At 42.5% G+C, this 24397-nt stretch overlaps 1 protein-coding gene across 1 annotated transcript in view; it reads left to right on the forward strand.

Moving 5' to 3' along the window:
* Positions 1-24397, forward strand: part of LOC115660332 (polyamine-modulated factor 1-binding protein 1-like) — a 351977-nt gene that overhangs the window by 69272 nt on the left and 258308 nt on the right. The window contains exon 3 of the mRNA XM_030581656.1: positions 20940-21068. Within this exon, the coding sequence (XP_030437516.1) occupies positions 20940-21068 (129 nt within the window). The remainder of the gene's footprint in view (positions 1-20939; positions 21069-24397) is intronic.

The following is a 24397-nucleotide window of genomic DNA, read 5'->3' on the forward strand; positions in this document are numbered from 1 at the left end:
TCAAAGAGTGCAATCTGTTTAGTTTAACAAAGAGAAGGTTTTAAGGGGTGACTTGGTTAGTCTATAAATATCTGCATAGAATATCAGGGTTGGAAGGGACCTCAAGAGATCATCTAGTCCTACTGCCTGCTCAAAGTAGGACTGATCTCAGGACAGATTTTAGCCCCAGATCCCTAAATGGCCCCCTTAGGGATTGAGCTCACAACCCTGGGTTTAGCAGGCTAATGCTCAAACCACTGAGCTATCAGTCCCTCAGGGGGAACAATTATTTAACAATGGGCTTTTCACTCTAGCAGAGAAATATATAACGATCCAATGGCTGCAAGTTGAAGCTAGGCAAATTCAGACTGCAAATGAGGTATAAATTTTAACAGTGAGAGTAATTATCTGTTCGAACAATTTATCGAGGATGGTGGTGGATTCTGTCACTGGTAATTTTTAAATCGAGATTGGAAGTTTTTTCTAAAAGATCTGCTCTAGGAATTATTTTGGAACGTTCTCTGGCCTGTGTTATACAGGAGGTCAGACTAGATGATCCCAATGGCATCCTTTTTTGGCATTAGAATCTATGAATCATTCTATGACAGCACAAATACCACGTATTGTACAGCTTGCTATGAGAGTCTATGTGTATACTGTGTTGCAGTGTGGACTATAGGGATGTGAGTTGCAGAGCACACCAAATTGTGGTCCTCTAACTGCCCCTTGTGGACACTGCTGGCACACACTAAAAGGTACCTAGTTTACATTAATGTTGTCCTGTTTGAAAAAGGATTATGTTAAGGCCAACTAGGTACCTTTTAGTTCACTCCATCAGCAGCTACATGGGACACAGAGAGTGCAACATTTTTGGGCTCTCTGCAGTTCACATACCTGTAGTCTTCACTGCGGTGCAATGTAGACAATCCCTTACAGAATTGCTAATGTCATTAGGACATTCACCAAACCAGGAAGTACCAAGAGGATTTAACAGAATTTTGTAGTAGGTGGTGGAAAGAGTTTTTAAAAGCTAAATTTTTAAATTAATTTCTGGCCACAGTGGCACCCACAGCCCGGGAACACTGAGACCTGTGATTAGGTGTTGTCTTTATTTTCATTTTTCATTTATAGTTCTCCTTTAATATCAGATTTCTTTACCGTTTATTTGAAGCCAAGTGGCACATGTGTTATGAAAAGTTTTAAGTTAAAGACTTACCCTTTACTGACCCATTTAATCATTGTTATTTGTGGGATGATGCTCTGAAAAGAAATAGATTTTGGCCTCATTCTTGCCATGAGCCCAATGCAGGTGGACCTCTGTGTCTGTATGGAGCTCCCTTAAAGTCAGTGCAGCTTCATGCAGGGACAAAAGTCTGCCTAGGCAGAGCTCACTGCAGGATGTGTCCTTATATGTGTGTGTGTTTTATTAAATTACATATGGAGCTTGGCTGTTCTCTGACAGATGACAGGACGAGGAGCAATGGTCTCAAGTTGCAGTGGGGGAGGGTCTAGGTTTGATATTAGGAAACTCTATTTCACTTGGAGGGTGGAGAAGCACTGGAATGGGTTACGTAGGGAGGTGGTGGAATCTCTATCCTTAGAGGTTTTTAAGGTCAGGCTTGACAACGCCCTGGCTGGGATGATTTAGTTGGGGTTCGTCGTGCTTTGAGCAAGGGGTTGGACTAAATGACCTCCTGAGGTCTCTTCCAACCCTAATCTTCTATGATTCTATGTATCACAAATGTGTTTCCACCTGGGGAACGCCCACTATGCGAAAGACTGTCAGTCTAGATGGCTGGCTGGGAAGGGCCCATTCAGGTTACAGGTCTATTAGGAGAAAACAATAGGTCTTAGAGGAAGCTAATCTCCCACCAGTGGCTCTCAAACCTTTTTTACTGGTGACCCCTTTCACACAGCAAGCCTCTGAGTGCAATCCCTCTTATAAATTAAGAACGCTTTTAAAATATATTTAACACCATTATAAATGCTGGAGGCAAAGCAGGGTTTGGTGTGGAGGTTGACAGCTTGTGGCCTCCCATGTAATAACCTTGTGACTCCCCCGAGGGGTCCCAACCCCCAGTTTGAGAACCCTGCTGTAAACAGCCTCTGACTTATGGCTGCCAGGACCCTACAGGGTCATGTAACCAGGTCACCTGGTACTGGACTCCATATTGGAATACCAGTGGGAATGAGGCATGGAATGGAACGAAGTGGTGTGGGAATGAAGAATGGAGACAAAGGGTTTCCACCATATGCAAAAGCTGTTTAAACAGGGGAGTGACATTATCATGGTTCTTCACTGACTCCCTGCCCAAAGAGACTGCTGGAAACACCTGAGGAACAAAGACTGAACTAGGAGGGAGTGCTGAACCCAGAATAGAGGGAATTTTAGCCTGCTAAAGGAACATGTGGGGTTTTTTAAGCTGCAAGCAAGTGCAGGTTGCCCCTTAAGAGCCTACAGCTTGCTTGAAAGGGATTTGGGGGACATGGTGGACCACAAGCTAAATATGAGTCAACAGTGTAACACTGTTGCAAAAAAAGCGAACATCATTCTGGGATGTATTAGCACAGGGGTGGACAAACTACAGCCCGCGGGCCAGATCCGGCCTGTCAGGGCTTTGGATCCGGCCCACGGGATTGCCATCCCCATGGTGCCGCAGGCCCCATGCCGCTCCCAGAAGCAGCCAGCACCACGTCCCTGTGGCCCCTGGGGGGGGCAAAGGGCTCTGTGCACTGCCCTTGCCTACAGGTACCGCCCCCTGCAACTCCCATTGGGTGGAAATGGGGAACTGCGGCCAATGGGAGCTTCAGGGGAGGTACCCACAGGCAAGGGCAGTGCGCAGAGCCTTCTGCTCTCTCTCCCTTCCCCAGGGGCTGCATGGATAATGGTGCTGGCTGCTTCTGGGAACGGTGTGGGGCCAGGGCGGGAAGGGAGCCCGCCTTAGCCCTGCTGCGTGCCACTGCCACCTTGGAGCCGCTCCTGGTAAGCGGCACCGGGCCAGAGTCCACACCCCGAATCCCTCCTGCACCTCAGTGCCTTGCCACACCCCTCCCGCACCCCAACTTCTTGTTCCAGCCCTACATTCATGGCCCTGCATGCAATTTCCTCACTCAGATGTGGCCCTCTAGCCAAAAAGTTTGCCCACCGCTGGATTAGCAGCCGTGTTCTAAGCAAGACATGAGAAGTAATTCTTCTGCTCTACTCCACACTGATTTAGGCCTCAACTGGAGTATTGTGTCCAGTTCTGGGCACTACATTTCAGGAAAAATTTGGAGAAAGTCCAGAGAAGAGCAACAAAAAACGGTTAAAGATCTAGAAAACATGACCTATGAGGGAAAATGGAAAAAAATGGGTTTGTTTAGAGAAGGTGGGGCGAGATAACCATATTCAAGTACATAAAAGGTTGTTACAAGGAGGAGGGAGAAAAATTGTTCTATCCTCAGAGGTTAAGTAGGACAAGAAGCAATGGGCTTAAATTGCAGCAAGGCAGGTTTAGGTTGGACATTAGGAAAAACTTTCTGTCAGATAATTAAAACACTGGAATAAATTGCCTAGGAAGGTTGTGGAATCTCCATCATTGGAGATTTTAAAGAGCAGGTTAGAAAAATACCTCTCAGGGATGGTCTAGATAATACTTAGTCCTGCCATGAGTGCAAGGGGACTGGACTAGATAACCTCTCAAGGTCCCTTTCCAGTCCTATGATTCTATGAATCAACAGTTAGGGTGAGAATTCGCTACTTGTATCCAATCTCTTTAGTATATTAAGCTCAGATTGCATTTTTGTTTATTTGCTAGGTAATCTGCTTTGATCTGTTTACTATCCCTTATTATCACTTAAAATCTATCTTTTGTAGTTAATAAGCTTATTTTTGCTTTGTCTAAAACCAATGTGTGGGAGTCATAACTAGAGTGGAAAGCTAGTGTATATCTTTCTCCACAGTGAGGGAGGGAGCGAATTTCATGGACATATGCTGTACAGATCTCTGTGCAGCACAAGACAGTATAATTGTAGGAAGATGGAGTAGATCGCAGTGCATCATAGGTGCAGGCTCAATGTCCCATGATGCAGTTTTTTTCCATCCCCTCATCCCATGGACTTTTTTCAGTGGCCCCTGTTTATTGTGCACCCACCATCTCTGTCTGAAAGGATGAATCCTGCACTGCTCTCTACTGTTGTGGTCACTGTTCTGAACACATCGCAGATGGTCATGCAGTATATCATGCATTCCCAATCTGAACAGGAATCAGAGTTGGCTGACCTGTAGAGTGCCATGGAAAGAAACAGCAGATTACTTTTGGCATTCACAGAGTAGCTGAACACAGTGGACTGTCGCTTTTGGGCTTGGAAAACAAGCACCAAGTGGTGAGGTCACATCATTCGACTGTTGGGGCTGCGTTAACGCAAGTGTGCAGGATCATTAATCACATCCTGCTATGAAGGATTGTAACTCTTGGAAATGTGCATGGAATAGTGGATGGCTTTGGGTTGGTGGGATTCCCTAAATGTGGTGGGGTGATAGATTGCATGCATATCCCAATTTTGGCCCCAGATCATCTTACAATGGAGTGCATTAATAGAAAGGGCTACTTCTCTATGGTATTGCAGGCACTTGTGGATCACCATGAGTGTTTCACTGAAATCTATGGGGGTGGTCTGGGAAGGTGCATGACACATGCATCTTCAGTAACACTGGCTTGTACAGAAAGCTTCAATCAGGGACTTTCTTTTCAGACCAGAAGATTTCATTGAGTGATGTTGAAATGCTCATAGTGATCTTGGGAGACCCAGCGTACCCCATACTTCCATGGGTCTGAAGCCTTACACGGGAAACTGGATAGCAGTAAGGAGCTATTCAATAATAGGCTGAGCAGGTGCAGAATGACGGTAGAATGTATCTTTGGCAGATTAAAAGTGTGCTGGTGCTGCCTTTATGCCAGGTTAGACCTAAATGAGGAAAAATTCACATGGTCATAGCAGCCTGCTGTGCACTTCATAATATCTGGGAGGCTAGGGGTGATAAGATTTCCCCGGATAGAGCATGAAGGCGGATTGCCTGGTGGCTGATTTTGAGCAGCCAGATACCAGGGCTATTAAAGTGGCACAACAGGGGGTTATTTCAATAAGGAAGGCTTTGAGACAACATTTTGAACATGAGCACCAGTAATGTGTCATTCAATACAACACTCTGCCATGCTTTGTAAATTTACTGTCTTGGATAAAAATTTTGATGATCCCTGACCAGGATTTGTAGTCAGCAAATGATCAAATTGCTAATGTATATAAAAAGTGCCTCAGAAGTACTGTACTTCAAATTCAGGAGAATAATGTTAAGCTAACTGCTTCGGTTTGAGGCTCACAGCCTAAAGGTAGCTTTCATCTTCCATGAAGCCGAGTATTTTCTAGATACATTTAAATTCATATATAAATTTTTTGGATTATTTGTGACACACAGGGATAATACTGGGAGGGGAGATTCCACCTGGTGAGCGATAACCAGGATAAGCCACAAATGTTTATATCCTGGAGCTAACATTTGCGAAGTGTCCACACCAGCCTTCACATATGTGTGAAGTATCTCAGGTTCATGGACAATAAATTAACTAGAGTTAAACTCTACTGCACAGAAGCCCTGATTAGATTGAATTGTGCTGCTGTAGCTCTGTAGCGTAGATCGGGGTGGCCAACCAGTGACTCTGGAGCCACATACAGCTCTTCAAAAGATAATATGTGGCTCCTGCTAGGAGCCAACTCGGGGGGGGGGGAAATGGTGGGTGCTCAGCACCCACTGGCAGCCCTTACAGTCCCCCACCTTTCCCCCATCAGTGCCTGCCCTTCCCTCCTACCGTGATCAGCTGTTTTGCAGTGTTGCAGTGGCTCTGGGAGGGGGAGGAATGAGGACGTGGTGCCCAACCCCCTTTCCTCCCCCAGCACCTCCCACCATGACCAGCTGTTTTGCAGCATTGAGGCTCGGAGGGGGAGGGAGACAGGCTGAGTGCCACATCCTCACTCCTCCCCCTTCCCCCCCTAGAGCTGCCACAAAGCAGCTGACAGTGGCAGGCGGGAGGTGCTGGAGGAGGGAGAAGCAAGAACCCAGTGCGCAGCCTCCTCACTCCCTCCTCCTCCATCCCCTTGCCTGCTGCCCGCTGTGATCTGTTTCGTGCCGGCAGGAGGCTCTGGGAGGGAGAGGGGAAGGAGCAGGAAACACGGCTTAATGGGGGAGGGGGCAGAAAGGGGTGGGAAGAGGCGGGGGGGCTTGGTGAAAGGGGTGAAGTGAGAGGCGGGGCCTAAGGCAGAGCCAGGGGTCCAGCAACCCCTAGCCAGAGCTGTGTCTCCTTGAATAAAGTACAGTGACCACTAGCTGGTGTGGAAATTTTTAATCAAAATTTTTCTGACACCATCTAACAATGGAAGGCAAGTGCAAACAGAAAAGAAGATACACAAAAGAAAATCGAGGCTTCCAACGGGAGTGAGAGAATAAGTACTTTTTCGTTGACCCCGCTACACCCTACCATTACGTTCATCATCCCACTCTGGCCCTGAAGGGGTTAAAACAGCCATGGGGAGCCAATAGGAAAAGCAGCTAGGCTAGGCTGATTGGGGAAGCAGCCACAGCTGGGGCCACACCCCAGTCAGGCCACAGCTGGCCCTATAAAAGGCCAGTGAGCCAGGAGCTAAGTCAGTCTCTCTCTAGCTGTGGAGAGAGAAGGACCTGGCTTCTTGGGAGCAAAGGGTACTGGGAACAGAGCAGGGCTGGGGAGCTCTGGCCTGGCAATGCCCCAGGCTGCAGGCCTTGGGAAAGGCCAAAGCAGGTACTGGGGTTGCAGAGGTGCAGCCTGGGCTTAGGCAGAGGTAGCTGTGATGAGTGGCTATGACAGACTGCAGTTTGCCCCAGTAAGTGGGGCCTAGATGATGACTTGCAATAGCCACTGTAGCAAGGTGGGTGAGAAGGTTGGGGGTTCCCCTGGGAGGGGAGACCCAGAGTGTGGGGGTACCGCTGGGGCAGAACCGCGAGATAAAGAGCACTGGGGTCTGGGAGGGACACGGGGGCCTGAGGCAGATGAGCCACCGGCCAACAGAGGGCGCTCTGAGCTGGACAACAGCTAAATCCTGATATGACCAAGAGGAGGCGCTGCGCCGGTGAGTCTCACTTCGCTACATAAGGCCATGTGTCGTCTTTGCCAGACATGCATCTCTCAGTTCAAATCTTCAAACTTGCAGCATCATTTCGCTTCTAGCCAAGCACACGTGGATCAAGAATTCTCACAAGGTTCTGAACTTTGCACTTTAAAACTGAAAACTTTGAAAAAACAAACCAGTTCTTCACCAAGAGACCACAACAAACATTAGTAGAATATTTCCCTTGAAAATCCCTTCTCAAACACAGTGTTCTACCATTTTCTAACGAAGTCAAGATGAAGACATCTAAGCCCATCTGACATTACATTATCCTCCCAGCAGTCTTTTGTACTCTTTGCTTTATATTCTGCTGCACTGGAATCCCTGTAGGCTCTTGTGCTCCATATCAAATGAGTGTGTAGTTTGTTACTTATTTAAAAGTGTTCAGCAGTGGAAGAGTATTTCTGATAACCAAATGTTTCTTCTTGTGTGTATGCATATATATGTGTATATTAGAAAAACTCCCTCAGCTCTTCGCAGAGATTTTTTCCAAAGAAGTCAGTTTACACATGTTCTTTCAGGCTTTCTTCACTGAGAAATGAGCGAGTACTCTAAGTGTGTTGATCAAACATGATAACATATCCTTGAAGAATCCCTGAAAACACATTGCAAGAAGTTTCCTTGCATGGAAGGAAACAAACCAACTTTAAAATTAAATGATCTGATCAGAACAGATCTCTCACAGTCTTGATTTCATTATAACTTGGTAGAAACATAAATCTGGTGAGTAATTTGAGGTGAGAGATAATAAAAGGAATGATTTTTTACTACAGACAGATATGGGATTAGCACTCATCTTGTCCATAATAGTTAAGTGAAGTTTCTGGTTTCCTTCTTTCCCAAACACATATCTGGTAAGAACTTTCCATTAACTGTTCAGAAGACTTGAATGGAAGCAGAGTACCAGTAATAATCTACTGCTGTTGGAACCCTTGGGAGGGGTGAGTGAAAAACTTGTCCCCCCTCACCTCCTTTAAGCTGCCTCATTTTAAAATCTACAGGTTGGCGAACAGGACAGAATCCAACCAGAGGAAAAACCATCTTGACTCTGCTTCCTAACACTAAGATGAATGCCTGACTCTGCCACACTAAGTGCGAAGGGAGGGGGTTTGAAGAGTCTTGAAGAATAGAGTAGTACGAGTGTATTAGAATTTAAGAGGGTAAATGTTGAGAAATTAAAAACCTGATGCAATGGCAAGAAATCTTAAAAAGCATGAATGTGGAAAGACAGGAAGAACCTAAACACACCATAATAATTAAATTGCAACAGACTATTATTTCTCTGATACAGAAAAATACAGGGAACAAGAAGTGACTAATGGAGCTCAAAGACTTGAGAATACAAAAAGGCCTTTATTTGGAATGAACATGAGGAAGAGAAACAAACACAAATATTCAGAATCAGTTATGATTTATGTGGAAAAGAGGGGCAGCAATAAAGCAGGCTGAGTAAACTCTGCCAAAGAGGAATAAAAGAGATATTACTTGCATTGTATATCGGTGTGGGGGGAGGAGGGGGCGAAGGGAAGTAAAGACCTCCATTAATAAAAGGAGAGTCAGCTAGAAGTCTAAAATGACTGAGCTACTGATCTGACTATATAAATGGTTCTTTAACAAGAAAAGAAAGAAAAGTGGTGCAGGCAATTAAAAAGTAATGAAGACTTTTCAAATAAAGATGTGGGATAAATTAGTTAAGAGAATATGTAGGAAACTTGACAATATACAGACTTCTGGTTCCAAGTGACCTATATCTCAGGATGTAAAGGAAATTAGTTAATGGAATTTAGCAAAAACACTGCTATTATATTTGAAAAATAATAGAGAACTGGAGAAGTATCAAAGGATTGGAAAAAAGCAAATGTGGTATTGATCTTCAGAAATAGATAAAAGAATGATCCTAGCAATTACCATCTGTTTAGTATGCATCTGAGGAAGTGGGTATTCACCCACGAAAGCTCATGCTCCAAAACGTCTGTTAGTCTATAAGGTGCCACAGGATTCTTTGCTGCTTTTACATCTGTTTAGTGTTGCTTCAGCATCTAGTAAAATTCTGGGTTTGGGGGGACAGTGATACAAACAAATCTGTAAATATCTAGGGGATGAGGGAACCATATGCAATAAACAGTATGGGTTTATAAGGAACAAATTCTGCCAGGCAGACTTTATTAGTGATCTGGAAGAGGGTAAACCGCATGGGTGAGATTTTTCAGCCCTGCTGTGGCCCCGTACTCCAGGTAAAGGGGTTGGAGTAGTGTAAAGGGATTCTAAAAGCGTACCTGGCTACAGAAGACTCCCTCATAAGCCCCAACATAAGGAATGTGGCTGAGTGTGGGATGGCATTTTAGAGAGCAGGGATTGTGGGGGACTTGGGATAACCCTGCTGGGGGTTTCTCCAGCCCCCCCAAGCAGCCAAAAATTGAGAGGATGGGGGCAAAGATGGTTTAAAGCTACCATAAGGCCTTGTGGCTGGGAGTTCAGTGCTAAGCCTCTTAGGTGCCTATAATGATTCAGTGCTAAAAATAAGAAACAAGACAAATTTGGAGGCATTTTACTCATTTTTGTGAGTCTGCACTAAAGTACAGTTCTACTCTAAGAGGAATTGTGTGAAAATGGCACTTCCTTATTCAGCAGATCTGCTGTCCTGTGTATTTAAAGTCAGCTCTGCTGACTTTACTGATTAATAAAGCACTGCAACTTACTTTATTTGCCTAGACTTGCAGAGGCAAGACTGAGTGAGCTGGATTCTATTCTATTTTTGTGTATCCTCAACAGAATCGTTCGTGAAATTGTAGTTAGTCACAGCTCTGCAAACCCATGAAGGTAGTAGGTTGCACAGGTATAAGTGAAGGCAGAATTTGGCTTGCAGAATACTTTTTATGTTTTAGCACCTAAAAATGTGGTAGGTGCCACACAAAAAAAAAACAGTAGACAGAGCTCCTATCAGGGACTGCTAGTGTCAGATGTCATGGTGTAACAAGTGAGGATCATAGACAAAAAGGGAGAGGTGATGAGGGAGGCGATAAGATAAGACACTTACACATGTAAGGCATGTACATGCCACAATGATTCTATTGTTTAGTTTTCTTCCCCTCCTTTCTCACTGGCAAGATGGCAGAAAGGACTTTTCAGGAGGGACTTGAAGTGACAGAGATGTCTCAGAGAGCATGTTCGAGGTGGGCTTTCAGAACACAAGGTTCTGAATGTTTATTATTGATCATGATACTCAGGAATAAAAGATTGTGGGATGAGTTTGAGGCACTGGCAGCTAGAAAAACACCTGAAAAATGTGATCTAGTTGTCACTGAGAGATGATAAACAGATCTCCACAATGCTGTTTTTAAAGTCACTTTTCTGAGTAGAAGTGCATTTAAGGCTGGAAAAAAATGATTTATGGATAAAGATGGAAAGAATTAAGTATATTTAACTTGCCAAAATTAACTGAAGGGTGGTTGTTCTAATCCGCAAGCATTTCAAGACTGTAAACACCAAGGAAGGGAGAGCAGTTATTTAGAATGGGGACAAAAAGAGGTGCAACTGGGAGCTATGGATTCAAAATATGCTAAAAAATTTTTAGACTGAATATCAGGAAATATGTCCTATCAGAGTGATTTGTTAGACTGTAGAAAAGTTTGCCAGGGAAATGTGGAAAGCCCCATTGACTGTGTCAATTAAAATTGAACTGGAGAATATACTGCAGGGAATTCTGCACTAAAAAGGAAATGGACAAGATTAGCTAATAAACCTTTTCCACATCTAGAGTGAAATCCTGGCCCCACTGAAGGTGGTTGTTTTTTTTTGTTTTTTTTTTTTTAAGTTTTGCTATTGACTTTAATGGGGCTGGGTTTTCACCACTAGCTCTATGGTATCAGGCTTTCATTCTATCCCATGGTGTCGTCCCATAAAGTAACTTCATAGTATATTCAAATAATAAGTTTGTATTTTCCTGTTCATTCAGTTTAAGTTACTGGACTGTTGTAGGTTTCTCTGAGTTAATGAAATATCTGAGAAACCTCTGTTTAGTCTCCTTCCCCACTTTGTTGGCTGTGGACTTGTGTGTTCCAAACTCTATGGATCCACTCAGATGGAGTAGCCAAATGTACACAAGTGCATTGAAAATGCATTTTTCACTGCAGTTTTGCAACCACAACAATGAAATATACAAAATTCCATTCACTTTCTGATTTTGGCCAGTCCATTTCCCATGATATTCTGAAGGTATTTTTTTATTATTCTTTTAATAGGGTGCTAAGCCTTGTTTTGAATGATATGGAGAAAATCTTGCTCCTCATTGTGATAACACAATATCTCCCCAACATTCTATTCAAATTATCTTATGCTCACATCTGTAGCTTTATCCCCTCTCCCCCTAGTCTGTATGCAGAGTGATTTCAATGGATAGTGGGTCTGTGGAAAGAAGACGACAGAATTTAAAATTATGCTTAATCTCATGATACCAAAGATAATGTGATCTAGATGGGTAGCTGATACAATTCAATTTGAAATATGTTCTTTCCTTTCAGCTAGAAACAGAAGCTTGTATATTGTGTATTCTCTTAAAGATCTATATTCACACTCATAATGAAACTTAGAGAATTTAGTGTCACTTGTTAAAGTGAAATTAGATCTGGAGAATTACCTCTGGGATATGGAGGAGACCACGGGCAATATCTTGGCGCTGCAAGAAAACCGTGTGCTGTGCATGAGATTTGTGGCAGTACATGTAGAGATGTTGCAGGAATATGGTACAGTATGTGGGGCATACTGTTGCAGTAAATCATACCCATTTGTCCCATGTCAATAGGGTCTGTTGAATATTCAAATTTATGATGAAAGTTACTGGCCCTGTTGTTACTATTTAGATCAGAGGACCTGAATGTGTGTTGTGACGAATCCTCCAAGGTTAGTAGAAGGCAGTGTGATGAATCTGCTAAGGGTGAATCTCCTGTTGCTCTTCTGGCTCTTGACTGGAGGAGTATAGCTCAGGCAGGAGGAAAAGGTTCCATGGCAGCTGGAATCCTGAGACAGCAATACAGGTTCCTAGTGGCTGCTCAGGGTGATTTAGCTGAGGTTTCTGAAGGTGCTTATGTCCTGTTGGTTTAAGAACAAGAACTCAGGGTCACCAAATGAAATTAATAGGCAGCAGGTTTAAAACAAGCAGAAGGAAGTATTTTTTCACATAATGCACAGTCAACCTGTGGAACTCCTTGCCAGAGAGTGGTGTGTGAAGGCCAGGACTAGAACAGGGTTCAAAAAAGAACTAGATATGTTCATGGAGGATAGGTCCATCAATGGCTATTGGCAGGGATGGTGTCCCTACTCTGTGTTTGCCAGAAGCTGGGAATGGGCAACGGGATGGATCACTTGATGATTACCCATTCTGTTCATTCTCTCTGTGGCACCTGGCATTGGCCATTGTTGGAAGACAGGATACTGGGCTAGATGGACCTTTAGTCTGACCCAGTCTGGCCATTCTTATGTTAGTGTAAATAGACTAGTTCTTCTTTGAGTGGTTGCAGATATGAATTCCATTCAGGTGTGCTTGTGCCAATGGCACCAGACTTGGAGACTTTTTTCCCAGCAGTACCCGTGTGTGTGGGGGGGGGAGGTGGCACATGTACCTTCACTTCCTTGTGGCCACGTCTAAAGTAATACAAGGGCAGTGACGCCTCAACCTCCCCGCAGATCCTTCTTACTGCCATTGACCTTAGTCAGAACTCCCCATGTGCAAGTCTCCTCCTCATGCTTATTTTCTCTATGTCACATTCGTATTTCTGGGACTTCTTTTTGTAAAAAGTTTAATAGTTAGTACCCATGGTCTAGTATAATTTCTAGCTAGTTAGTTTTTATAGTAATTTGTAGTGCTGATCTCCATGTGGGATGCAGCATTCTCTGGGCTCCAAACATTGTCCATTGTGTGGAGTCTCTATCCCCCACATTGACCCCTATGCTCGCTGCTTACTGTGTGTAGGTAAAGGTAGCAGTAAGGAGAGATGTAACATATGTTGATCCTTCAAAAAGAGAATGCAGATTGCAAGAGGCCTTAATCTGTTGGGACAGTTTTTATGAAGCTTGCATTGGCACTGGGACCCACTTCAGCCAGCAGGACTAGCTTCCCTTAACCCTCTTCCACATTGTTGGTGGTAGCGAACTGACCCATGGACTCTGATTCTTCCCTGAAAAGGGAAAGCTGTTGATCTGCATCCCCTGAGGTATCTTGGAAGAGGATCCCAAAACCAGATTGGGGACCTTCAAAATCAAGAAGAGATTCGTCATCCTCTTCATCAAAGATGGGCTCACAACATCCTCAAGATTCAGGTCAAAGGCCTGGGATAGAGCTGGGCTGTCAACCTGTGTCACCAGTTTTGTTTTTGTGCAGGGCACGGTCCAGGTTCAATGACTGATGGAGACCGGGTCTCATGTAAATGTTCCCTCCAATCCCTCTATTTCCACAAGTCATTCACAAACTGAAACAGGAAAACGTCAAGTTTATCCTCATTGCACAGGCCCAGCCAAGACAGTGCTGGTTTTTAGATTTCTTCAACCTTTCAGTTCCTCCTCACACTCTGTCTCTTTTCCCAGACTTCCTCTTGCAACTGAACAGTCGAATACTGCATCTGGACTCCGGCAACCTCTATCTCACAGCTTGGCATCTGGGTTCCTAGACCAAGAAAAAGAGTATACTCTGAAGTGGTTAAGGAGATCCTTCTCAATAATGGAAAGCAATTGGTGATATCTGCTTATCTGACCAAGTGGAAACGGTCTTCCGTCTCGTCAGCTAGTTGTGGGATACAACCTTTGGCAGCAAAAATCCAAGACATCGCAGAGTATCTTTGACACTTGAAGTAACCAGGCCTGTCTTTGAGTTCCATGAGAATGCACTTGCAGAGATCTTAGCTATCCACCCTCCAGTCCAGGGATGATTGGTATTTTCCAATCCTGTGATTCTTAGATTTCTTAAAGGTGTGACTTTCTTAAAGGTGTCTCCTGCCCCCATCAAGGACTTGGTGTCCCCTTGGGACCTAAGTATCATACTAGAAGCCCTTACGGGCCCACCATTTGAGTCTATGGCAACTTGTTCTTGGCTTCCCCTAAGTCAAAAGATTACTTTCCTTATAGCCATAACATTGCTAGGAGAACATTTGAGCTGCAAGCATTGATGGTGGGTCCTTCTTATACAATGTTCTTCAGAGTAGCTTATGACCATACCTGAAGTTTTTATCTTGGACCAGCTTTTCATTTAAACCAGAAATATATCTCCTGATCTTCTTCCCAAACCTGCATGCTAGCAGAGACTAAGAATGTCTATGTGACTTAGAAATCAGGAGAGTGCTTGCTTTTTATCTGGACAGGTCCATGTCCTTCAGTCTCCTTGCCTTTTTGTGTCCTATGCAGATCACATGAACGGCTTGACAGTGTCAGAACAAACTCTTTCTCACTGGACCACCTCCTGCGTTACAGTGCCATATGATATAGCCAATATTCCTCTTCTTCAAAGACTCTTACCCCATTCTACAAGGGCCCAGGCTCCATCAATTGCTTTCCTCAAGGATGCTCCCTTCTGGACATCTGCAGGGCTGCTATTTTGGTCCTCAGTACATACATTTGCTCAGCACAGTACAGTCACAATGGCCTCTGGGTTGGATGTGAACTTTGGCAAAGTTGTATTTTAATCATTGTTCAGGTAGACTCTGAACCCACCTCCAAACAGTACTGCTTGGGAGTCATCTGAGTGAAGTACTCATCTTCAATCACTCGAAGAATTTGAAATGGTTACGTATCTGTTCTGTAACTTGTTCTTTGAGATGTGAGTGCAGACATGTATTCCACAATCCACCCTCCATCCTCTCTCCAGTGGAGTCTTAAGCCACTCACTCCAGTGCAAAGGAACTGAGGAGCATTGGGGTGATGCTATCCTTATATTGCCTTGGAAGGGGCCAAGAGAAGGCATAGGGCATGGGCTCTATGAGGAGGTGTAGGGCACATGCGTCACACTGCTGTGCGAGGAAAAAGTCTCCAACTAGTGCATTCGGCACAAATGCACCTGAGTGCAATACATGTCTGAACTCATTTCCCAAAGAACAGCAGTTACAGAAAAGGTAAGTAACCATTTTTATACCATATCTGATTCTGTGACTTCAGTTTCTCTCCAACAGTGGAAATAGACTTAGTTCAAGGCCCCATTATTGAGTATTGCTTTGCTGAGGAGCAACAGTACCGTTACAAAGAGCTAGGCTTGTGGAATATTCAGATTCTGAGCTAAACCTAGAAAAGTTAAGAGATTCATAATTACTTCTTAAATATGACCTGGGGGGAGGAGCATGGTTATGTCTCTTTATAGGTTATGTCTATGGAAAGACGTACCAACGTTAATGTAACTGACCTCAGTATTTCCAGTAACATAAGGAGAATATAAGGTCTTTCATGATATATGGTATCACATTTTTTTTAAAGGCATGTATTACATAAAACAACTGTAACTGGCTTCTACACAGCTTCAGTACCAGCCTTTGTCTTTGTTGTTTACCAGGAACCACACGCTGCCTGGATCTCTCTAAAGCATATAGAGAAAACCAGTGACTGAACATATATGGCAAATAAACATATAATTAAATATGTAGGTAACAACACAACTGGCATTCATCTATCCTTTTGAAAGCTTCAGGTGGAAACCTGTTCTAGGTCATATCCTTTTCAGTAGCATTAAGGTATCTAGACCTTGGATTTGGTCATTGCTCCACATAAACAAAGTTTAGAAAACAGTTATCTGTCATTATACAACAGGCTGAAGAAATGGAGGTTTTATCTCTGAAGAAAACAGTAAAGCAGTCAATACAGAAAAATAGCTAAATACACAAGCCATGTGTCTGAATTAATCTCTGTGTGGTGGAGATGAGGAATTTGTTTTCTGAATGTCAACTTTTATACGATGAGTTATTATAAAAGGTTAGGCTTTCCCACCACAGTAATCCTTCCTATACTTGATGAGAGGGATATAGGACTTAAAAGGCTAGGGATCCGGACAGTAGCTTTTCCCAAATAAGAGCAGTTTCCTGTGAAGTTAAGTGGTGTACTGCCCATTTGGAAAAAAGAGAAATGGAAAGAGATCTCAAACTTACTTCAACCCTTCCCCAAACAGGAGATATTAACTACGGATCAAGACTGAACCCTTCATAGTGTCACCAAAGCAGTCCAGATTTCATAAGGGTATTTTATAAGTGGGACCCATGGAGGACTGCATTAGAAGAAAATGGCTTATGAATCAGCTGACAAACGGTGAAATACATGTAAAGCTTGTTTGAGAGACACAACAAGAAGTCAATAAAACTAGATGGCACTGGGTTAAAGACCATGTGATAGTTTAAATACTTCAGTTCAGTGTTGAGCTATGATGGGAATGTGGATGCGGCTGTTAGGAGCTGCATGAAGATCTCTTGGTGTGAGTGGAGGGAGTTGACAGGAATTCTCTCCAATAAGAATATGCTAAGTAAACTAAAGAGCAAAGTGTGTAAGATCATGATTACACCAGCCATGACATACAGGTTGGAATGCTGGCCAATGAGAAAATGAGCAGAGCAGCTACTTCACACTGCCAAAATGAGAGTGCTCATTGGATGCTAGGTAAAATGAGAGCTGATAGGCTACACAATGAAACAATATGAACAATAGTGCTCCCAGAATAGCTGAAGGAGTATCAACTGAGATGGCTGGGTCATGTGAAACAATGAGATGTGGGATATATTGGTCAGAGTACAAAAGCTAGTAGTCACAGGACAAAGGCCTAGAAAAAAGGTGATTTGAGACACTAAAGTAAGACGTGAATGTTGATGGCTGCTTGGAAGATGCACTTGACAAGAATGCTTGGAGGCGAAGAGAAAGAGCTGTCAAATCCGATTGAAGGGTGTGATGCTATATGATTGAAATATGACCATGTATACATTGATATTGTCACTGTTAGACAATTGCAACAAATCTTGTACAAAGTATATCATAGAATCATAGAATATCAGGGTTGGAAGGGACCTCAGGAGGTCATCTAGTCCAACCCCTTGCTCAGAGCAAGACCAATCCCCAACTAAATCAAAATCATGTAATGTGTCAATGGAAAAGTTATTTGCTAAAGGTGATTATCCTATTTATATGTATGTATCATTTTGTATCTGAAATGAGGAATATTGGCTATATAGCTGTATCACCATTGTGTTTGTTCCTGAAGTAACACCCACAAGGTAGTTTACATCCAGTCTAACCAGCATACTGTGAATGGAGTATTCAAGTTGATGGCCTATCAAAGACACTTTAACTCTCACAGTGGGCCATGGAAGAAACTCATTCCACCCAGGTGACTCTTCCTGCAGATGCTTTAGCGTCCAAGTGGCCAGTGGCTTCCCCTGTGAGTCAGTAAGCCATGTAAAGCATGTGACATGCTCATGTGACCCTGAACTCCATATTGCACCAGTAATTTTCTACAACTGTGCTGTGGGCTTTTGTTTGGTACAATAAAATTCCAGGCACAAGGCAGCAAGTATAAAAGACCCTGTAAACATCTACAGGGTGTCTCTTTTCTGCTCTGATTCTCTGGAGTGTGGACTTGTATCTAGAAGAAGCATTGTAATCTGTGGACTGAGGAGTTTCCAATCTTTTGGAATTTACCAGAGACTTTACAAGCTAGCAGTGTGAAACGTCACTGCTACAAACCTGATATAAGAACTTTGCAATGATTATATGTGTGGCTGGTCTCTTGGGATTTGAAGAACCCTTTGTTTGATTGATGAAATTGGTTTTCAATAACCACTCATCAGAGTCTAGTATCTGGATGGTGAAGTAAGGGTTGTGATGCCTAAGGAGGCTGCATTTTTGACTTCTTGTTAACTAATGTGGTGAGACAGAAGTTTACTTTTGTTACTGGCTTGGTATAATCTAATGATAGATTAACCAACAGTGTGGGGTGAGTTTGCCATATTTCTCCGCAGTTTGTCCTGAATCTGGCATTCTCAGCTGTTAAATCACTGAGGCACGGTGACAAAGGAATAAGGCAAAGAACATTTCATAAGTGGGAAGCAGTCTAGAAGCTGAAATAGGCACATTTGGCAGCAATATAACAAAAAATCCTCTTGAAATTTGAAATGTTGTCTATGTTGAATTCTGTGTCAATAAAGCAAAGTAGTATACTGGTGAGAGAAAATGTAAACTATTTATACACCTTACAGGGTTCAAAATTAATTGTATTGACTAAAGAAAAGGGACCTGCATCTCATTACAGACATCTCAGTTAAGAACTTTGCTTAATGTGCAGCTGTAGTCAAAGATGCTGGGATGCATGAGGAATGGAATGGAGAATATCAGGGAACATTATAAAATCTTATATATAAATCAGTGCAATTGCCTCATCTGGATAGTGTGTGCAGTTTTGGTCAATCCATTGCAAAAAAGATATTGCAGAATGAGAGGATGTTCAGAGAAGAGCACCAAGAAGGATCAAGAGCCTGGGAATAATTCTGATATAAAGAAAAATTGATAAGATTGGGATTGTTTCAGTTAGGCAACAAATAAGAGGGGACCTGATAAAAGTACATAAAATAATGTTTGGTCTGGAGAAGAGAGACTGGGAGCTTCTGTTTTCCCTGTCTCATGACACAAAAACAAGGGGACATTCAATTAAGTTAAAAAGTGCTGAATTCAAAACCAATAGAAACAAATACTTTTTTTACACAACATTTAATTAGACTATGAAATTCATTGTCATAGGAAGTCATTTAGGGCAAGAATTTAGCAAAATTCCAAAAAGGATTGGAAATGTATATGGACATTGAGATGATCTAGAATTGTTATAATTAATGCTAAAATTCAGATAGGTATTAAAGTTCATGCCTCAGGGTTTAAGCCAATCTATCTGTTAGAGACCACAGCGAGACCTAATGCAGGGGGCAGATTATCCTACGTTTGTCTACTACGGTTTTCTTGTACTTTCCTGTGATGGGCTACTGGATTAGATGGTTCTTGGGTCTGATCCAATATAGTAATTCCTGTGTTCTTATCATCTGAGACTTCATTTCATACCTATGGCTGTCTGAGTAATAACAAGGCATTTCTAACTACAGTATCACAAATATTTGTGGGGTTTTTAATTGCAGTTTCTAGCTTTAATCAAAGGTATTCCATACTAAGTGTGAACAAGATTACAAATGGTAGACTATGTTCAAATGTTCTTAAGTGTACTAATTTGTACCTTTTGGCATGCTGTCTTTTATGAAGATTAGTGGAATGGTTTATGACAAGAATTTCCTTTATAGATAGCTGCCATGGGAGTTGCTATTTTAAAGGGAAATTATCCACATTTTTCTCAACTTGCATCTATGAAAAAGGCCATGGTTAGATAAACTGTATAATGAATTTTTCAAAGTGTTTAATTTGCTAGTTATTTCATTGAGTGGATTGTTTGTCCATAACTTAATTGGTGAAAACCCCTCTATTACCCTTCAGCAGGCCTGAACAGCCAATGCAATTGCAGGGGGGCTTGGTGCCAGTACAAGTCACCTGAACACTCCCATGTAGCTCTGCATTTTATAGAGCGGACAGCACAGATGTTGAGCTCCTGGCTTCCCATTCCAGTGTTTTCCTTAGCTAAGGCTCTCACAAGAAGTGGGTGCCCCTATGTGGCAGAGTGCTGTGAACCAACAGCGAAGCTAGCACTCTGATCACTTAAACACTGGCTTCTATTCCTGAGGTTTTGCTGATGTGTCATAACATCTGAAGACACCTACTTTGAAAGTCCTGGTTCAGAGATCCACCATAACAGGATTTTGCAAACTGTGGTACACATACCCTGGTGCTGAACTGGGTAGTTTATAAGTAATCTAATTGCTATCGTAGTTGCTGCTGGAACACCAAGAGGTACACAGGCAAAGCTGGATTAGCACCAAAAAACCCTGCGTTTTCACTGGACTCTCTTGTTCTAGTGCTTTGAATTTTTTTCCTTTAATGATGTAGCCAGAGGGCCAAGTCACTGCAGTAGCCAAACCAGGCTGGAAGGTCAAGGGAGCCAACATGAATGAGGGGAAGCAGAAGCTAGCTCAAAGCCAGACCAGGTTGACAGCACTGCTACGGTGCCTTAGAAAAACCACAGTGAGCACAATGTTTCACCACAGTACTTCCTGTTAGGTTTCTATGGAGCTTTCTTTGACCAGTGCAGACACAGCCTAACAATGCCATAAACTGGTTTACAAAGCTGTTAATTAGTCTGGTTTCTGCACTGTTTATTCCTAAATGTTAAATTACAGACTGTGGGACTGGCCCATTTAGTTACCTAGTGATTTCCATTTTGGAAGAGGGGTCCTTTTCTTCACAGCGACTAGAACAATACTCGTTCTTTATGTTTCCACCAGACCTTCTAGTACCCACTGTCAAAAGCTGGATATCTAGTACTTCAGTCCAAACTTCATTACATGGTCGTGCAAACCTCTTTTTAGAATATCAGGAGAGATCACTGCTTCTTATTACCACCTCTTTTTAAAAGACTCAGTCTCTACTTGGTGCACCTAGCAAGTCTGGATAACCATGTGTTCCTGTCACAGTTATCCTCGTTCTTCTGTCCCTAGTCCCTTCATTTGTCTCTCACACTTGTCTTTAGTTTGTAAGCTATTTGTGGCTGGGACTGTCTCATACAATGTGTGTGTATACAGCACCTAATACAAGAGGACCCTGGTCTGGTTGGGGCATTCGCATGCGACTGTCATAGAGATATTCATGATAATTTACAGCTGAGCTACTTTTTGCCTTTACAGATGAAGGTGAGGCTTCTCCAGTCCTACGTAATAGACCTGAGTGACCAGAATAGTGTTTTAGGTCAGAAGATGGAAGAGCTGGAGAGAGAGTCTGAGTGGAAGGTGGCTACACTAGAGGCAGAGCTTCAGGTACTGTTTGCTGTACGTGGATGTACCAAAGAAAGTGTGTGTGGTGCTCTTCAGGAGTCATTACTCTCTGTTTGCAGAGCATTCTGTAAACCTGCCTAAAAATGCCTATGGGACTACTTATCTCCTGTTTTACTGCTACAGTATATGTATGTGTTATGAGAAACTTCCTTTCTAGGCCTAGTCTTTGATGAGTTAATTACAGTGCCTTGGTTGGACCTACTTTTCCTTTTAATCCTAACCCCATCCTGCTCCAGTTATTTTTCATACTGTATGTGTAACAAAATATGAGAATGGGGTCTGATTTTGGGGGAAGGTTTATGCTTTTAACTATTTTCAACATTTCATATATTTTTGGAGTGTATATGGTCATCCCAGGTTTTCCATGCTAAAATATAAAATGGAGATGACACCAAGCTGGGAGAGATTGCAAGCACTTTGGAGGACAGGATTAGAATTCAAAAAGACTTGACAAATTGGAGAATTGGTCTGAAATCAACAAGATGAAATTAAATGAAGATAAATGCTAAGTACTTAACATAGGAAGGAAAAATAAAGTGCACCACTACAAAACGGGGAATAACTAGCTAGGTGGAAGCAGTGCTTAAAAGGATTTGGGGGTTATAGTAGGGCACAAATTGAATATGAGTCAACAATGTGATGGAGTGGTGGAAAAAAGGCTAATATCATTCCGGGTGTAATAGGAGTGCTGTATGTAAGACTCAAGAGGTAATTGTCCTGTTTTGCTTGGCATTCATGAGGCCTCAGCTGGAGGACTGTGTCCAATTCTGGGCACTGCACTTTAGGAAGGATGTGGACAAACAGGGGAGAATCCAAAGGAGAGCAACAAAAATGATAAATGGTTTAGAAAACCTGATCAATGAGGAAAAGTTAAAAAAAAAATGAGGATGTTTGTCTTTAGAGAAGAAGACTGAGGGGGGACCTGCTAACAGTCTTAAAATGCAATAAAGGCTGTTATAGAGAGGACAGGGATCAGTTGGTCTCCTTGTACACTGAAGATGGGACAAGCAGTAATGGGCTTAATCCACAGCAAGTGAGACTTGTTAGATATTAGCAAAAACTTTCTAAATGTAAGGATAGTTTATATTCTGGAATAGTCTTCTAGGGGTGATTGGGGAATATCCATCCTTGGCGGTTAAGAACAGATTGGACAAACACCTGACAGGGATGATTTAGGTTTACCTGGCCCTGCCTCAGCGCAGGGGGTGGGATAGGATGACCTCTTGAGGTCCTTTCCAGGCCTATTTTTTTTTATTCTGTGTCTGTAAACTCTGTGGTTGCTGATATAGAACAGAGTCTAACGCAGAAGTTGATGACAATATCTCGTAGCTATTGGATCAGTGGTAACTTGTCTAACTGTAAGTTAGTGATATTCAGACTGAGGCTCACGAGTGACAGCGGCTCTTGAATGCGTCTCCTATGGCTCTTTGCAGCACATGATATTAAAACTCTGTGTAATTTAATTGTTAATCAATCAGGAGGCTTTTATTATGTTATTAACCAATTGTAGTTAATAAAATAATACTTGGTCAATCCTTTTGCTGAGAGAATTTTATTTATATAAATAATATTAAATGAAAGGATAGATTCACACTTTGGTGGATCTTTTGGGTAATATTGATCACAAATTTGGCTCCTGAACCACTGAGGTCTAAGTGTCACTGCTCTACGTGATGCTCTTGGGGTCCCTGCAGATTGAGCCTTGGTAATAGGGAGATGTGAAGAGACATGAGGTTGGTGGACAGTGCCATATCCTCATCAAGATGGATTGGTTATCTGTGACTAACTTCTGGTCAAACCTTTTAGCAAGACAATAGCTGATAGATGTAGACAGAGAGAAGCAGAATATAGACCTTCACAATATGATAGGAAGACTTCATACTTATATATAGCTTGCACTCCAAGATCTTAACGTGCTTTCAAATTTGGGTTGGTGGAGTTGCTGCATTTTACAGATGGGGAAATGGAGGCAAAAAGATTAAATAAATTTTTCAATGTCACACCTTGAGACAATGGCAGAGGCAGGAATAGAACATGGATTAGTTTAAATCACAAGACAACATTGTCTCTCTGTAATGGCCTGAACACATTTGGGATTGATGGCTGGACAGAAGCAATACTAAACATTTTTTTTTTAAACAGTGGGCTGTGAATAGCTAAGATGGATGCCTTGATGACTAAACAGGCAGATACCATAGGAATGCATGGAAGTGATTAATCTGTTTTGGGCTGCCTGCAAGCAAATGAGTGCTGTAGTGAGTAAAGTATTTAGGGATGCAATTTCATTAGAATCTAGGAGTTAAGACTAGCACAATATTTCTTCATACATTAGAAAAACTAAATACTAGTCAGGAGGTTCCTTTATCATGTGTATAGCTCTGTAAAGGGACGAGCCACCCTTTGCACTCCCAGATGGCCAGGTGTGGTACTGCAGATATGCCTTGCCATACTTCATCCCAACTGGTTGTCACTAATTAACACACTAATTAACATAAGTGTGTCTCCATATAATGAAGCCCCATGAAAGTAGCATTTGGAAAACAGTTTAAAGGCCCTTACCTCAGAACTCCCCAAAGCAGCAGGGAGCCTCCTTGATTCCCTGCAAGTGGTTCTTATTGTGGCTCCTAATGGGGTAGTACATTCCTTGCCAGGCCCCATCACAATCATTAATGTATTTATCTGCACAGCACCTCTCTGAGGTAGAACAATGCTCTTATAGCTGGGAACTGAGACACAAAGGACTTGCCAAAGATCACCTGGGGAGTCTGTGATAGAAAAGGGAATTGAACCCAGCTCTCCAAACTCAAAGGCTTATTATCCTGATCACTGGGCCACTCTTCCCGATAAATTAGTCCAAAGGAACAGTCAAGGACATTTTTACTGCTCCCTTTGGAAATATGCTGTCATCCCTTTCATAATCTGAGATGGCCTCATCCAGTGGGCATTTCAGTTGCTCATTAATAGTGGCACACAAAGGCTACTAGTTGCATTGGCTCATAATTATTTTCCATTAAGACAAACAGGAACAATTCTGAGTTTGGTATCATTAAAAGAAATTTCCTTTCTGAGTCTGTATACATTCTTAAATGCTACCTGAAGAAGCAGAATCCTTTGTGCTTGGTGAATCAGATGCATCTACCTTCGCCTGATCTTTAATTCTCAGTCCCCAGCCTTCTGATGAGAGAAGTACCCAGTGTACTCTTTTGCATTCTCCCCATGCTCTCAGAATGTGGAGATGTTAAACTTTGATAGAATAGTGCAATTTTATATTTTTCAGTCAGCTATTTCAAAGGTTCATTGTTTTTTAATTA

The sequence above is a fragment of the Gopherus evgoodei genome, chromosome 12, assembly GCF_007399415.2.
Source record: "Gopherus evgoodei ecotype Sinaloan lineage chromosome 12, rGopEvg1_v1.p, whole genome shotgun sequence".
Taxonomy (NCBI): Eukaryota; Metazoa; Chordata; order Testudines; family Testudinidae; genus Gopherus; species Gopherus evgoodei.